The sequence below is a fragment of the Lagenorhynchus albirostris genome, chromosome 11 (genome assembly GCF_949774975.1).
Source record: "Lagenorhynchus albirostris chromosome 11, mLagAlb1.1, whole genome shotgun sequence".
NCBI lineage: Eukaryota > Metazoa > Chordata > Mammalia > Artiodactyla > Delphinidae > Lagenorhynchus > Lagenorhynchus albirostris.
The window spans coordinates 72,728,164-72,746,658 of NC_083105.1; the positions used below are offsets into that span (position 1 = coordinate 72,728,164).

The 18,495-nt window shown below is 33.6% G+C and overlaps 1 protein-coding gene across 4 annotated transcripts in view; it reads left to right on the forward strand.

Annotated features, from left to right (window-relative positions):
- ABCD2 (ATP binding cassette subfamily D member 2) overlaps window positions 1-11,337 on the forward strand; it is a 76,356-nt gene extending 65,019 nt beyond the window's left edge. For 3 of the 4 annotated variants that reach the window (XM_060165099.1, XM_060165100.1, XM_060165102.1), the window contains 2 exons: window positions 1,344-1,469; window positions 11,066-11,337. In XM_060165099.1, coding sequence (XP_060021082.1) covers window positions 1,344-1,469; window positions 11,066-11,285 — 346 coding nt within the window. In that variant the 3' untranslated portion in view covers window positions 11,286-11,337. The remainder of the gene's footprint in view (window positions 1-1,343; window positions 1,470-11,065) is intronic. The other variant, XM_060165101.1, reaches the window with a different exon arrangement.
- Window positions 11,338-18,495: the final 7,158 nt, after the last annotated feature.

The window sequence follows — 18,495 nt, forward strand, 5'->3', positions numbered from 1 at the left end:
GAGTGTCCTCTCCTCTTCAACTTTTTGGAAGAGTTTGGGATGGATCAGTGTAAGTTCTTCTTTGTATGTTTGGTAGAATTCTCCTGTGAAGCCATCTGGTCCTGGACTTTCATTGGCATTTATTCTAAAATATCAGAATTTCTTCAGAGGAAGTTGTCCTGGTAAATACTTGGTACTGATTTTCAACCCTGAAATAAACAATAAATGACAGGCATGAGTTGACCTTTGGTCCCATTAACAAAACTAAGTCATGCTACTGAGTACCAAATAAGCCCGGACAGGCTTGAAAGAAAACAGAGAAAAGGAAAAAAAGATAAAGAGCTGTGGGGTGAAAATGAAAGGGAGAGAGTTATCAGGAGGAAATGGTGGCAAATAATAGGTGCCTCTGATAGTAGTAAACAATCATTTCCAGAGTAAAAATTGAGCTAGGAAATAAAATTGTTGAGTATAATCAGAAAAATATTTACTGATTTTTTTCCTTAAGAAAATGGTCTCAAAGTTACTAGGTTAAATACCTACTCTAAATTTGTCAGATTAAGCATACTTACTTTTGTAGGGTCTTCGATCAATGGAATTCCATTAATTGTGATTAGGTACTCACATTGTTGATAAAATTATCTTCTCAATAAATGTTTGCCAACAGGATTGTGACCTGTTTGATAGTTAGCTACTATGTGTAATGTATTTTCTGTGTTAATTAGTCAGAACCTTGTCACCAAGAATGAACCTGCGTGCTGCAGGAAAGTGCATTCAGTAAGCTGTCTTATTTTTCCTCTGCCTCATATTCACGATTCACCCATCTGCAATAAAGCATATTGTATTATGAGCAGGTATCAAAAAATCTATTTTAAAATCTAAGAAGAGATGTAGAGAACAAATATATGGACACCAAGGGGGAAAAGGGGGATGGGATAAATTGGGAGATTGGAATTGACATATATCCATTATTGATAATAAAATAGATAACTAATGAGAACCTACTGTATAGCTCAAGAAACTGCTCATTGCTCTGTAGTGACCTAAATGGGAAGGAGAGCCAAAAAAGAGGGGATATATGTATACATATGGCTGATTCACTTTGCTGTACAGTAGAAACTAACACAACATTGTAAAGCAACTATACTCCAATAAAAATTAATTAAAAAAGTAAAATCTAAGAAAATATGAAATTCTAGTCTGAAGAGGGGTAATGACTTCTTTTTTGCTTTATTATTTATCACCATTAATATTGTCATTTTTCTCTTTTGCTCCTTTAAAATTGTTAACCTTGCAGCTCATATTGCCCAAAGAAAGATTTATAATTCAAAATGAAAAATTTTAATGTATTTGTGCTTATTTTTAAGACCAAAATATGCATTGCTGGATGAATGCACCAGCGCTGTCAGCATTGATGTTGAAGGAAAGATATTTCAGGCTGCGAAAGGGGCTGGAATTTCCTTACTTTCTATAACACACAGGCCTTCTCTTTGGTAAGTGTTTCCAATGCTCATTTATGATAGATGATTTTTCTTTATATTTCCGAAAGAATAACTTTGCCAAAGTTTTTACTATAGAGCATAAGACATTTCAGTTATTTTCTGCCTGTATTTCTCTTAACGTTAAACTATGTCTAAAAGAGTAAAATCAATCTCAAGCTAAAGGATGAAGTTTATGTATTTGATAACATATGACAGAGATTAGTGATCTTTTCTGTATACTTCTGAGTAACTATCTTTAGGCTTTTAAGATTTCCAAAAATTTGACTGCCCAATGGGTGGGACCTTACCAAAATTAAATTGAAAACAATGTATTTCTATGTCAAGGGAAAAATTGAAATGTGAAAATACTGCTATTAAAATATGAGAGCTAAAATAAAAGTAATGGAAGAACGAAAGGTACACCAAACCTAACATTATAACAATAAATGTTTTGAAAATTATCATCACATTCCAATAATTCTGCAAGGAAGTAGAAAAATCCACTGATTTTTTAAAACTGAAACAGTCATTATTCCATAGCATACACTGGGAAAGAATATATTACATAATTTACATCATCTTTTTAGTTCTTTTTTAAATATCCAGGAAAAAGAAATACCACAACTTGATATCCCTCCAAATGATTAAGTTGGAGAAAGCACAGGAAAATAAAGCATGGTTGTTTTTGCTTTGTTTTAAGGAAAAATGAACAAAAATGTTTTATAAATAATATTTCATAAAACTAATGGGCCCTCCCATCAGGAAACTTGCACAAGCCTCTTAGATAGCCTCATCCACCAGAGGGCAGACAGCAGAAGCAAGAAGAACTATAATCCTGCAGCCTGTGAAACAAAAACCATGTTCACGGACAGATAGACAAGATGAAAAAGCAGAGGGCTATGTACCAGATGAAGGAACAAGATAAAACCCCAGAAAAACAACTAAATGAAGTGGAGATAGGCAACCTTACAGAAAAAGAATTCAGAATAATGATAGTGAAGATGATCCAGGACCTCAGAAAAAGAATGAAGGCAAAGATTGAGAAGATGCAAGAAATGTTTAACAAAGACCTAGAAGAATTAAAGAACAAACAAACAGAGATGAACAGTACAATAACTGAAATGAAAAATACACTAGAAGGAATCAATAGCAGAATAACTGAGGCAGAAGAACAGATAAGTGACCTGGAAGACAGAATGGTGGAATTCACTGCTGCAGAATAGAATAAAGAAAAAAGAATGAAAAGAAATGAAGACAGCCTAAGAGACCTCTGGGACAACATTAAATGCAAAAATATTCGCATTATAGGGGTCCCAGTAGGAGAAGAGAGAGTGAAAGGACCCAAGAAAATATTTGAAGAGATTATAGTTGAAAACTTCTATAACATGGGAAAGGAAATAGCCACCCAAGTCCAGGAAGTGCAGAGAGTCCCATACAGGATAAACCCAATGAGAAAGACTCCAAGACACATAGTAATCAAAATGGCAAAAATTAAAGACAAAGAAAAAGTATTGAAAGCAGCAAGGGAAAAACGACAAATAACATACAGGGGAACTCCCATAAGTTTAACAGCTGATTTCTCAACAGAAACTCTACAATCCAGAAGGGAGTGGCATGACATATTTAAAGTGATGAAAGGGAATAACCTACAACCAAGATTACTCTACCCAGCAAGGATCTCATTCAGATTCGATGGAGAAATCAAAAGCTTTACAGACAAGCAAAAGCTAAGAGAATTCAACACCACCAAACCAGCTCTAAAACAAATGCTAAAGGAACTACTCTAAGTGGGAAACACAAGAGAAGAAAAGGACCTACAAAAACAACCAAAAACAATTAAGAAAATGGTAATAGGAACTTATATATCAATAATTACCTTAAACATGAATGAATTAAATGTTCCAACCAAAAGACACAGGCTCGCTGAATGGATACAAAAACAAGACCCATATATATGCTGTCTACAAGAGACCCACTTCAGACTGAGGGACATGTACAGACTGAAAGTGAGGGGATGGAAAAAGATATTCCATGCAAATGGAAATCAAAAGAAAGCTGGACTAGCTATACTCATATCAGATAAAATAGACTTTAAAATAAAGAATGTTACAAGACACAAGGAAGGACACTACATAATTATCAAGGGATCAATCCAAGAAGAAGATATAACAATTATAAATATATATGCACCCAACATAGGAGCACCTCAATACATAAGGCAAATGCTAACAGCTCTAAAAGAGGAAATGAACAGTAACACAATAATAGTGAGGGACTTTAACACCTCACTTACACTAATGGATAGATTATCCAAAATGAAAATAAATAAGGAAACAGAAGCTTTATATGACACAATACACCAGATAGATTTAATTGATATTTATAGGACATTCCATCCAAAAACAGCAGATTACACTTTCTTCTCAAGTGCACATGGAACATTCTCCAGAATAGATCACATCTTGGGTCACAAATCAAGCCTCAGTAAATTTAAGAAAATTGAAATCATATCACGCATCTTTTCTGACCACAATTGTATGAGATTAGAAATCAATTACAGGGAAAAAAAAGTAAGAAACACAAACACATGGAGGCTAAACAATACGTTACTAAATAACCAAGAGATCACTGAAGAAATCAAAGAGGAAATCATAAAATACCTAGAGCGAAATGACAATAAAAACATGACGATCCAAAACCTATGGGATGCAGCAAAAGCAGTTCTAAGACGGAAGTTTATAGCAATACAATCCTACCTCAAGAAACAACAAACATCTCAAATAAACAACCTAACCTTACACCTAAAACAACTAGAGAAAGAAGAACAAAAAAAACCCCAAAGTTAGTAGAAGGAAAGAAATCATAAATATCACAGCAGAAATAAATGAAATAGAAACAAAAGACAGTAGCAAAAATCAATAAAACTAAAAACTAGTTCTTTGAGAAGATAAACAAAATTGATAAACCATTAGCCAGACTCATCAAGAAAAGGAGGGAGAGGACTCAAATCAATAAAATTAGAAATGAAAAAGGAGAAGTTACAACTGACACTGCAGAAATACAAAGCATCCCAAGAGACTACTACAAGCAACTCTATGCCAATAAAATGGGCAACCTTGAAGAAATGGACAAATCCTTAGAAAGGTATAACCTTCCAAGACTGAACAAGGAAGAAATAGAAAATATGAACAGACCGATCACAAGCACTGAAATTAAGACTGTGATTAAAAATCTTCCAAAAAACAAAAGCCCAGTACCAGATGGTGTCACAGGTGAATTCTATCAAACATTTAGAGAAGAGCTAACACCCATCCTTCTCAAACTCTTCCAAAAAATTGCAGAGGAAGGAACACTCCCAAACTCATTCTATGAGGCCACCATCACCCTGATACTAAAACCAGATAAAGATACTACAAAAAAAGAAAATTACAGACCAATATCACTGATGAATGTAGATGCAAAAATCCTCAACAAAATACTAGCAAACAGAATCCAACAGCACATTAAAAGTATCATACACCATGAGCAGGGATGCAAGGATTCTTCAATATACGCAAATCAATCAATGTGATACACCATATTAACAAATTGAAGAAGAAAAACAATATAATTATCTCAATAGATGCAGAAAAAGCTTTTGACAAAATTCAACACCCATTTATTATAAAAACTCTCCAGAAAGTGGGCCTAGAGGGAACCTACCTCAACATAATAAAGGCCATATATGACAAACCCACAGCAAACATCATTCTCAATGGTGAAAAATTGAAAACATTTCCTCTAAGATCAGGAACAAGACAAGAATGTCCACTCTCACCAGTACTTTTCAAAATAGTTTTGGAAGTCCTAGCCACAGCAATCAGAGAAGAAAAAGAAATAAAAGGAATACAAATTGGAAAAGAAGAAGTAAAACTGTCACTGTTTGCAGATGACATGATACTATATATAGAGAATCCTAAAGATGCCACCAGAAAATTACTAGAGCTAATCAATGAATTTGGTAAAGTAGCAGGATACAAAATTAATGCCCAGAAATCGCTTGCATTCCTATACACTAATGATGAAAAATCTGAAAGAGAAATTAAGGAAACACTCCCATTTACCATTGTAACAAAAAGAATAAAAGACCTAAGAATAAACCTACCTAGGGAGACAAAAGACCTGTATGCAGAAAACTATAAGACACTGAGTAAAGAAATTAAAGATGATACAAACAGATGGAGAGATATACCATGTTCTTGGAGTGGAAGAATCAATATTGTGAAAATGACTCTACTACCCATAGCAATCTACAGATTCAATGCAATCCCTATCAAATTAACAATGGCATTTTTAACAGAACTAGAACAAAAAAACCTTAAAATTTGTATGGAGACACAAAAGACCTGGAATAGCCAAAACGGTCTTGAGGGTCAAAAACAGAGCTGTAGGAATCAGACTCACTGACTTCAGGTTATACCTCAAAGCTACAGTAATCAAGACAATATGGTACTGGCAGAAAAACAGAAATATAGATCAATAGAACAGGATAAAAAGCCCAGAGATAAACCCACCCACCTATGGTCAACTAATCTATGGCAAAGGAGGCAAGGATATACAATGGAGAAAAGACTGTCTCTTTAATAAGTGGTGCTGGGAAAACTGGACAGCTACATGTAAAAGAATGAAATTAGAACACTCCCTAACACCATACACAAAAATAAACTCAAAATGGATTAGAGACCTAAATGTAAGACCGGACACTGTAAAACTCTTAGAGGAAAACATAGGAAGAACACTGTTTGACATAAATCACAGCAAGTTCTTTTTTGATCCACCTCTTAGAGTAATGGAAATAAAAAGAAAAATTAACAAGTGGGAACCTAATGAAACTTAAAAGTTTTTGTAAACCAAAGGACACTACAAACAAGACAAAAAGACAACCCTGAGAATGGGAGAAAAAATTTGCAAACGAATCAATGGACAAAGGATTAATCTCCAAATATATAAACAACTCATGCAGCTCAATATTAAAAAAAACAAACAACCCAATCCAAAAATGGGCAGGAGAAAAAAAAAAACCTAATGGTATTTTTCCTTTTTAAAAAATTATGATACCATTTTTATCATTCCCCTACTTTTTTATTGATTCATCATCATAATAATAGTTGCTAATGCCGATTCAGCACCTATTCTATTCCAGGCTCATTTTATTTAAGCCTAATAACAACACTATAGAGTACAGGTAGTCTAATTATTCCCATTATACAGATGAAGAAACTGAGAGCTAGAAAAATGAGAAAAGTAATTTACTGTGATCATACTCCCTATACTCTACTATATTGCTCTACGTATTTAAGGAACTCAAAATGTATCTCATGCATAAATCATAAAAACACTTTTTCATTCACACTGAGTTCTATCTCTACATTCGCATTTCTATTTCATAAATCAAAATCTTTTCCTTTGACAAGTTAGTAACGATATAATGGACTCTATATGCTTTGGCCTCCTATTTCCCAAGGGACAGGAAGGATTCTTCCTCTCTCTCTGACTGGAGCATTCTTTGGCATGTGGCTGATCACATTTATGCCAAATCTGTCATTATATACACGACTTCAAACCTAGACTAAGTAGCAAGCTTTATTTGAGTTAAAGCCTTTGGGTCTTTGAAGCCTTTCCAGACCCTCTACCTTATAGAAATGTTTACTTTAAAATTGTGAGTAAGCTGAGCATTCCATGCAGATCTGGCTTTAATTGTTCAACCTTCTTTGACTGAATTCTACTTCTATAGAGAAGATAATAATCTATTTCACACTTTATTTAAACATTCATATTTTTCTTTCCTCAGATAGTTTACCTGAAAATAGAGGATTTCATGAAGTGACCCTTTCTACAGAATTTTGTAGTTTGTCTCTCTGTTGTTAAAGAATTAATTAGCATCTGGAGTGATAGGACCCTGATTTGCCAGTCTCCCCAGAGGCAGTCTGGATCTAGTCCAGGATGAGGTAGAGTCCATGTCAATGAATGTGATTGCTCTGATTTCCCCTTGGATAAAACCAACAGGAACTGGTTTAAGACAGTCATGACATATGCCTGTGGAACCAGGCCAGATGAACTCTTGAGTCCTTTCTGGCTCTTAGTCTTGGTGTTTTTCTGACTTTTATCAATGGGTTTATTATGCCTTCCTGTCATTTAGTTCCTATTCAAGTAGCCTAAAGAGGCATTGGAAGCATATTCAGCCATTTTTTTCTTAATTTAAGAACAAAGAAGTTTTTGTTGTTGTTGTTGGTATTGTTGTTTTTAAGACTTTTTTTTAGTTTTAGGTTCACAAAAAAATTGAAAGGAACAGAAATATGCCTTATACTCTCTGCCCAAACATGCATAGCCTTCCCCATTATCAACATCCCCCACCAGAGTGGTATAATTGTTACAATTGATGAACCTATACTGACACATCATTATCATCCAAAGTCCATAATTTACATTAGGGTTCACTTAGTGTTGTGCAGTCTGTGGGTTTGGACAAATTTATAATTACATGTATCTATCATTATAGTATTATATAGAATATTTTCACTGCTCTAAAAATCCTCTGTGCTCTGCTTATTTATCCCTCCCTCCGCAACACCTAGAAACCACTCATCTTTAATGTTTCCACAGTTTTTCCTTTTCCAGAATGTCATATACCTGGAACCGTACAGTATGTGGCCTTTTCAAATTGGTTTCTTTAACTTGGTGATGATAATCATTTAATTTTCCTCCATGTCTTTTCATGGCTTGCTAGCTCATTTCTTTTTAGTGCTGAATGATATTCCACTGTTTTGATGTCACAGTTTGTTTATCCATTCACCTACCACTGTTTTGATGTCACAGTTTGTTTATCCATTCACCTACTGAAGGACATTTGGTTGCCTCCAAGTTTTAGCAATTATGAATAAAGCTGTTATAAACATTCATATGCAGGTTTTTGTGTGGACATGAGTTCTATCAAGTCCTTTGGGTAAATATCAAGGCATTCAGTTACTGGATCATACTGTTAAGAGTATGTTTAGTTTTGTAAGAAACTGCAAAACTCTCTTCCAAAGTAGCTCTACCATTTTTCATTACCACCAGCAATGAAAGAGAGTTCCTATGGGTCCACAGCTTTACATTTGGTGTTGTCAGTATTCTGGATTTTGTCCATTCAAATAGGTAGGTAGTGGACAATTTTTTAAACAAATAATAAAATCAATTTTATACTTTCTAACAAGAAAAACATGTTTTTAATTGCAGCTACCCATAGTATATTTCCCCGTAAACTGAAAAGCACATTAGTTCTGCTTTATGAACTAGTTTAGTCATTTTACGTTGTAGAAACCTATTATTTCTGATTATCCTTTCTTCCTACATGAAATTCTTATTTTACCTGAAAAGATTTCAGAAAAGGAAAAATATATATTATATTTTCCTCCATAACAACAAATGGGTAATTGTTGATTGTAAAGATGAAAATCAATACCAGTATCAGAAGAGGTCAAAAATTATAGAAGTTTATTAAATTATCTGATTCTTGAATAGAATTACAGTTTTATAATTATCACTATCCAGTGGTTTATCTTATTTGTGTAGAATGTCTGCAGATTATTTCCAATGAGGCTCTGTTAAAATAGTAGTTTCTTTTAAATTCCTCTGACTAAGATAAACTCTGAAATATTATTTTAGCCCATGATATAGAACACACCTTTGAATATCAGGTCATGAAACACCTATACAGTTTCTTCCCCCATGTAAAAACCAAATAATATTGTAGGACCAGAATGATGAGCCAAACCTCCAATATAAATTGAAGATGGAAGTTGCTCAAGATCTGAACTACTGTGTTTTAAAATTGCTCCTGGTTGTAGATCAAAGGTTAGGAAAGCCCAAGAGAAGTTGAGAATGTAATAAACAAAATGATTTTTTTACTATTATTTCTCTTATATCACCATCCTTCTTTTGTTTTTCCATTACTTTTGTTTTAGCTCTCATATTTTAATAGCACTTTTGTCACATTTAAATTTTTTCCCTTGATTTAGGAATACATTGTTTTCAATTTAATTTTTGTCAGGTCCCACCCATTGTGAGGTCAAATTTTTGGAAAACTTAAAACCCTAAAGATAATTACTCAAAAACATATGGAAAAGATTAATCTCTGTCATATGTTATCAAACATATGAACTTCAGCCTTCAGCTTGAGAGTGATATTTACTCTTTTAGACATAGTTTAACTTAGTTTAGCTTCCCCATCTTACAGCATGTTGAAACCACCCAAACAAAATGGGATGAAACCCAAATTTCTATCAATTGGTGAATGGATAAAATGTGTATACAATGGAATATTATTCAGCCATAAAAATGAATGAAGTACTAACACTACAACTAGATGAACTTTGAAATCATTTTGTTGGGTAGAAGAAGTCAGTCACAAAAAGCCACATTTTGTATGAGTCCATATATATGAAATGTCCAGAACAGAAAAATCCATAGAGACATAAAGGAGATTGGTGGTTGGCAGGGGATGAGCAGAAGGAGAAATTGGGAGGGACTGCTAATGTGTATGAGCTTTCTTTTTGGGGTGAAGAAACTATTCTGGAATTGGATAGTGCTGATGGTTGCATGAGCTTGTAAACATACCAAAAATCATTGAATTTTACATTTTAAAAGGATGAATTTATGGTATATGAATCATATCTCAGTTTAAAAATGGAGGTAAAAGCTATTTGATATACCCCCACTGATCATAGTAAATAATGACTGATGAGAGCTTAAAAGAGGGCAAGAAGTGAGAAAAACTGTAAGAGAAAAAACTGAGGACACATAAGAACATGTGCCTCTTCAGCATAGTGACAAAATGCAGTGGCTCAGCCATGCAAGGACAGCTCTGCCAGATTACCCTTTTTACACACACCCCACAATTCCCAGAGATTGGTGACCTTAGCCTTCATTTAGGAGAAGGTGAACTGCCTTCTGTCTCATCAATAAAGTCATCTCTATACCTCTCTGAAGTTCCTAATTATGAACTTGAGCCATGAGAAAAGAGATTAAATTATATGAAAGCATGGAAGTATTGATAGCTGAAGATTTCTATCAGTTCATTTTTTTTAATGTTTTAAAACTTTAATTTTTGAGAAATTTTTATTTATGTTGACTAACTCATTCCCAAAGGATAGTGTACTAATGAATTGGTATTGTATTTCCTTTATTTTTCTTAGTTATTTTTTTAATAGCCTTTTAAATTTTTACTTTCTTCCCTCTGCTTCCTTTCCCTTATTCCTTATTTCCTTATTCTAAGTGTGCTTTGATATTTATTCATACTGGGCTATGAATATAAATAAATGCAACAGTATGTCTTCCTTTGCAATTCATGTATATTCACAATATAAAATAAATTTAATACAAGCAATAGAACTTCCTAGAGGCTAGACTAATGACTTTTGGAGTAAAAAAATTCACAATATTTTACCTCTTGAGGGATTCTTGAAAATCAAATGTAAAATAGGCACCTTACTTAAAATTTGCCTTTGGATATCAATTAGAATGATAAATCTATAACTAAAATGGCTTTTTGTAATTATTGCTAATAATATTATTTCATTTTGATTATGCAGGAAATACCACACTCATTTATTACAGTTTGATGGTGAAGGAGGTTGGCGCTTTGAACAATTGGACACTGCTATTCGTTTAACACTAAGTGAAGAAAAACAAAAGCTAGAATCTCAGCTAGCTGGAATTCCCAAAATGCAGCAGAGACTCAATGAACTATGTAAAATTTTGGGAGAAGACTCGGTGCTGAAAACAATAAAAAATGAAGATGAGACCTCCTAATTTATTTTGACATGTTTTAAAAGTTAATTTTTAGTTAAAGGCTCAGAGACATTTATAGGGCATGCATTGTGTTAAGCTAAGCACAGAGGAAAAAAAGACAGCAAGAAATGTTTTATAAGATTTTAGCATCAAGGAAATATAAGATCTGACTTTTCAGAAGAAAATAAACGAATGCATTATGTAAGATTCGTCATTATGGCTTATACTAATTCCTAGTGAAAGCCTAATTCACATGTAAAACAGGATTTTCTAGGTAACTTCATAATGGATACTAGATTTGCTAATGTGTATGTGTTGTGTCTGAAATTCTTAACAAACATGGGACATATCTTGAGAATGGACAACTTAAGAGCAGTGTTTGGGTTGAAACAAGGTGATAAAGTTAGAAGTTTGAGTAACATTTCTATCCATTTATGGTTTTTAGATTTAACAGCTAGAATTCATGTTCCTTTATTGCTAGTGGTCAACTAAACCTGTGTACAAAACCTCTAACAGTTTGATAAATAATTTCAATACGAAAGAAATTCTTTTAATGGCAGTGGTTGAAAGAAAGAAGCATGGCTATACTTCTTTTATATGTATAAAATATCCTATTTTTAATTTTAGATTTTGAGCATATCATGGGCACATAAATTCATTTTAATGAGAATCTTACATATTTGTTAATAAACTTTCATTTTGAAAAGAGAATTGCCAATACAGAAAAGGAGTATCCAAACAATGTTTGTCTCAGCCTGTTACTTTACTTGGAAGGATTATATATTACAAATTCTGTCCAGAAATACTTAGCTTGTTTTTGTCCCCAAAGGAGGAGTCCACCACATTTTGAAAATAGCAGTGCTATAATAGAATAGAGGGATTTTCAAAATCATAGTAGTAATAACATACATTGGAATAGTACTTTATAATTTACAATCCTCACTTACCTCAATTAATTTTAATACTGTGGCAAACTTTTGAGGCAAATATTTTTTTTCCTAGTTTGCTTTTGAGAAAATTGACACTCAGATTTGCTCTAATCATGCAGTTTATTTAGGGGCAGATCCAGGGGTCAAATGAATTTCCCCTGTTTCCCTGGTTCAGTGCTATTTTCAGTATTATCCTTGAAATTCAACTGGGCTATAATAGCAATAAAAGTTAGATGAGATGTTGAAAAGAGAATAAATTTAGTAATGTTAGTGTTATTGTTATTTGATTATTGTTTACAAGGTATGGAAATTTAAGTACAAAATGGAAAGGTTATTGATCTGTGGTTTAAAATAGGTCAGGAGGGCTTCCCTGGTGGCGCAGTGGTTGGGAGTCCGCCTGCCGATGCAGGGGACACGGGTTCGTGCCCCGGTCCGGGAGGATCCCACATGCCACAGAGCGGCTGGGCCCGTGAGCCATGGCCGCTGGGCCTGCGCGTCCGGAGCCTGTGCTCCAAAACGGGAGAGGCCACAACAGTGAGAGGCCCGTGTACCGCAAAAAAATAATAATAAAATAGGGCAGGAAAGTTAGCAAATCTTTCAGCACCTATGCACTCATACGCAATATTAATGTACCCCTACAGTCAGCATTCAGAAGGGGAATTGTGTTATAAATCAATTTAATATTTATTGAACATAATGAGAGAGAATCTGTATGGAATAGTCATATGAAATAAATCTTATATATTCGATTGCCTTGGAGTTGGAAGTATGAGAGCCAGGACTACCATTTTAATCTCCTACTGCGTATGCCACCATGTTTATAGGCCAGAGAAAATGGAAATGCTGTTATTAGTGGTTTAGGATTTTATTTGCATATTTACACACAGCCATAATAGATGCTAAGTCAGTGATTCTCAGACTTTTTCAGCTGGTAGAGTACCTGTATGTCATTCATGATGCTTGTAATAGAACATGTAATAGAATCATGACATTTTCGTATTTTCAATTCTTCCATGCTAAGACATTTTTATTATCAATAAATGTAACCACCTTATGTGAAGGAATGTAATGTAAAATCAAAACCAGTACATCTAAGTTTTTCTGTTAGTATCATTAGCTGTTCATTTATTCATTTGTCAGTTACTACTACTTCCTATTAGAAAAGTGAGGCAGACATCAAAGGTTTAAAAAAAAGCATGGAACGAAAAATTAAACTTGATAAAAATTATTCATTAATCTAAGTTCTATATTAGCAGTTATTCAGTTTATACGGCTGTAGGGAAAATTCTGGGGCAAATAGCTTAAGTTAATTTTTAAAGATATAAGAAGAAAATGAAAAGTCCTCATTTGAAACATGTACATAATTTTTATGCCTTAATTTTCTTAATTTGAAAAATAAAGCTTTTAGGAACCAATATATTGTGTTTTGAAACTTTGAAAAGAATGCCAAAACAAATATTAGATTTTTAATTAGCCCTTATTTAATATACCCTACCAACTGACTGAAGTAAAGAACTCATTATTTATAATGTACAGGATTCAAGGATGTTTAAAATTCTTTATTAAAAGCTATACACATTGCAGTTTAAATGTTAAAGTTCTAAGAGAAACATGTTTCTTTTTTTTTTTTTTTTTTGCGGTACGGGGGCCTCTCACTATTGCGGCCTCTCCAATTGCGGAGCACAGGCTCCGGACCCGCAGGCTCAGCGGCCATGGCTCACGGGCCCAGCCGCTCCGCGGCATGTGGGATCTTCCCAGACCAGGGCACGAACCCATGTCCCCTGCATCGGCAAGCAGACTCAACCACTGCGCCACCAGGGAAGCCCGAGAGAAACGTGTTTTGCATGCGCTTTTTTGTGCCTGTTTTTTTTTTCTGAATTTTCTTCCATGACCAATATCCTCTAACTTGCAGGGGAAAAAAATCTTTAATTTGAACTTGTATTTATGTTTCATTTAACTGTTTACAAAATGGTCCAATGAGTATACCATATTTTACTATTCTTATAGTTATATTTTGTGAAAAATGTGACAAGAGTGAGAAATGAAGTAGCCATCTTTGAATATAGATGAGGAAAGGAAAAAGAGAGAATATTTCAATTTTCAAACAAGTTTTACCATGTTATCTATTTTCCCCAATTATTTTGACTTCCGTTTGTTTTGTTTTGGTCAAAAAGAGCTGTAAGTTTATAGAGCTTGATTTTTAAATGTGCTTTTTTTGGTTAACTTATAAACTTGGAAAATAAGTTGCATTCTATGAAAATGTTGTGTTACATTTCTACAGCATGTAATGTTATGCCAAGCATGAGTCTAAAATAGTGTGCATTCTCGTCGACAAGATAATGTGTAAAAATCTTTCTCCATTAATCTCAAGGAGAATGATATATCTTGAAATTCAACCCGAGTTTACATTTGTTTCCAATGGGAATGGTTTTCCCTTGATAGTAATTTAGTTTTTGTGTCAAATTTTGTTCTTCCAGTAAAGGTATAAATGAACATGTTAGTTTTTTTTGAGACTTTGCTTCCAAATATAATTTCATATTTGGCAGTAGTTTTAGCTTATTAAAACCTGTTTGGAATAGTTTTTTGATTCCATAAGCCTAGAAAAATTTGTTACACATTGGAACACCAATCCAGAGAATGTTACACACTTCTGAGATATGCATAAAATGGTAATGGTTATTAAACCATCGATTAAAAGAGATGTCTTTGATATAACTACTTTATGGGCAAAATTATTTTCATTTAGAAGTGTAAAGTACTTTCACATAACCCAGAGTATTTACAGGTCTGATGATTTACATTTAGGTATGATTAAGAGTTGTAATGTTTGCCACATGAGCACTTTCAGGTGGATGTATAAAATATTTTTATTAAAAGCATCCCTTCTTCATTGCTGGTACCTTTCCTGATTACCAAGTACAAAACGGCTTTACAGTTTTTATTGTGAAATTTTCAAAACCAGTTATCTATACTTATAAGCAGGGGTTGAGTAGTAGTTGTATTAATGAAAGCAAATGAGAAAAATGCCCTTAATGGTAAAAATCACTATGTGGCTAAGCTACAATGTGGTTATGGTGTGAATACATTATAATATAGTCTCCATCCAGTATGCAGTTATTTGAGCTCAGCATTACTTGTGAATTCCTAAATCATCATGAAAAAAACTTGATTAATCAAAGCAATTACAGATTATTCCAGTGATAGAAAATATCCTATTTCTATATTTTAAATGATTCTGTTGGGTGTCTACATACACCTCAGTTACAAGTTGTATGATGCACAATTTTGTCAAGTACTGTGCACAGTAGTCACCAAATAGTTGTTTAAATATTTATTTTCTTTATTAATTCAACACATTTATTTATTAAGTACCAACTTATGCCAGACACTGTGCTATGTTCTAGAAATGAATAAAATATGGTCCCTCTCCCAAGAAGCATACGGTCCCCTGAAAATTAGAAAAATGAGTACCTTCATTCGGAGAAAAATTCAATAGCTGCTATTTATTATTTACCAAGTAGGCACAAAGCATTGCATATACATTGACTCATTAAATCTTCACAAAACTCTAATAAAAAAGGAAAGTGAGAACAGAGAAGTTAAGCAATTCATCCAACCTAATGCAGCTACTAAGCTATAGAGCTGAAATTTGAACCTAGAAATATTTGATTACAAAGCCTTTGCAACTCCCCATCACCTTCCTTTTAATTCGTTTAGGTCATTTTTAATTATTACAGTTTTTAACTCTAAAGTTGTAGTATATTTTTTAACTGTCTCAGGGTTTCTGGTTAACCAAAAAGAAGCTTTTTTTTTTTCATCTAAAAAGGAAATTTGTCACACAAATTATATTTTTCCTTGTTTTTATTAAAAACGATGGATATGGTCCTATGGGAGAAGGAGAACAGAAGGCAAATTTTCAGATATTTTGAGGAAGAAATTCCAAATCGGTTAACATTTATTAATTCAGTAAATATTTATTGACACATTCAAGGTACCAGTTACCATGCTAGGGATTCAGAAGTGAAGGAGACAAACCTTTTCTCAGCCCTCATGAAACATTTTAGTACCTCAGTACTAAACAATTTTATTCCTGTTAGATATTGTGGTCCCATCTAAATGGTATATTTGTTTTATAGTGTCTTCTCAGTTCTTATATTTCCTGCCTAAGACCACTCTCTTGCAATATTTAAGAAATAAGCATTTTTTGGCAGCAGAATTCCCTTGATTATACACTTAAGGGCTTCATAAGCCTCATGCCCTCCAACTTGGTCTAAATTACAAGGTCCAATAAAACCAGTCTGTAGGACTATATCATCCTTCACCAGTAGGTGCTCCCATACATTTAGCATGTTGTCTTGAAACCTGAGAAATATGAGCTTCTCAAGTTCAGATCATGTAAAGTGAGCCAGTTTTGTACAATGAAAAGCATCTCTCTCGTGTTAACACAAAATGAAGATAACTATAGCAGAAAAGTTCTAAAAAGCAAAACACAAAGCAAAACAAAAACAACCAAAAAAAATCCCCAATAATTATAAAAGTAAATAGACAAGGGTTCCAGAGTTAAGCATATTTAAAACTATATGCTTTATCTCTGTACTTGTGTTCTAATGTAGGTGATATGGTGATTAAGTATTCACCTTATGTATTTTTATGTAATTTAATGCCTATAAAATAGATAAGGCATCAATGAGGCAATGAAATATTAAACACTGAATGATATTCTCTTGGCTCTATCATTTAATTACAGCTTGATCTGTATAAAAGAGGAGACAACTTTATATATCAAATATATTATTTAATTTTTACATATTGAATATATTAAACTTAATACTTAAAAAGTATTGGGTCTAGACATTATGCAGATGTATAAAGTTAGACAAGTTTACACTAGAAACGTGTCAGAACTCACAAAGGGTGAGGTAAAAGAAGTCCTATAATCAGATGACATTTTATTGGGAAACTAATGTAATGGGAACTTTTGCAACACAGATATTGATAATTCAAGAGTAATAAAAAATGGTTGAAACAATAATCAAAGTCCCCTTGTTTAGGACAGCTTGTTGCTCAATATGGGAAAAGTTTCCAAGATCCATGTAAGTGGGGTTTAGATAAATGAGGGTAATATAGATCCAAACAGATACATATATTTTCCTGCAACCTAACACACACACACACACACACACACACACACACACACACACACCTTAGAAGTTTAATAGTTTAATACAAAAGCAGCATAACGATCTTGAGAACTAAAGTAACTGAATAATTTTTTTATTGTGATAAAAAACATAAACTTTACCATCTTAACCTTTTTCAAGTGTATTTTTCAGTAGAGTTAACTACATTCACATTGTTGTGAAACAGATTTCTAGGATTTTTTTATCTTACAAATCTGAAACTTTATCAATAACTCCTCTTTCCCCCTCCTCCCAGCCCCTGGTAACCATCATTCTACTTTCATGAATTTGCCAATGTTAGATACATCATCTAAGTAGAATCATACAGAATTTGTCTTTTTTTAACTGGCTCATTTCATTTAGCATAATGTCCTCAAGTTTAATCCATATTGTGGCTTGTGAAAAGATTTCCTTCCTTTTGAAGGCTGAATAATATTCCATTGTGTGTATTACCACCTTTTGTTTATGTTTTCATCTGTTGAAAGAATAGGTTGCTTATTCCTCTTAGATATTGTGTATAGTGCTGCTATGAACATGGGTGTGCAAATATTTCAAGACCCTGCTTTCAATTATTTCGGATATATACCCAGGAATGAAATTGTTGGTTCATATGGTAGTTCTGTTTTTAATTTTTGAGAAACCTCCATTCTATTTTCCATGGTGGCTATACCCATTTACATTCCCTCCAACAATACACAGGGATTCCCTTTCTCCACATCCTAACCAACACTTGTTGGTTATCAGTTGTCTATTTGATGATAGTCATTCTAACAGATATGAGGTTATGTGTCGTTGTGGTTTTGATTTGCATCTCTCTGATTATTAGTAATGTTGAGCATTTTTTCACATGCTTCTTGGTCATTTGTATATCCTCTTTGGAGCAATGTCTATTCAAGTCCTTTGCCTGAAGAATTTTTTAATTAAAACTTGTTTCATGATGTTTAGGACTGCAGTCTGTTTCTTTTGCTTCCAAAAGCTGTCTCCCCTTACCCCTCATCCATCCTTCTGCACCTCATTCCTTTGGCTGTACATGGCAGGTGTTCCCTTTTATTTCCTCCCTTATTCATTTTCTTTCTCAAATCAGGAATGTCTTTATTCCACCAACTTCATCTACCAAAACTC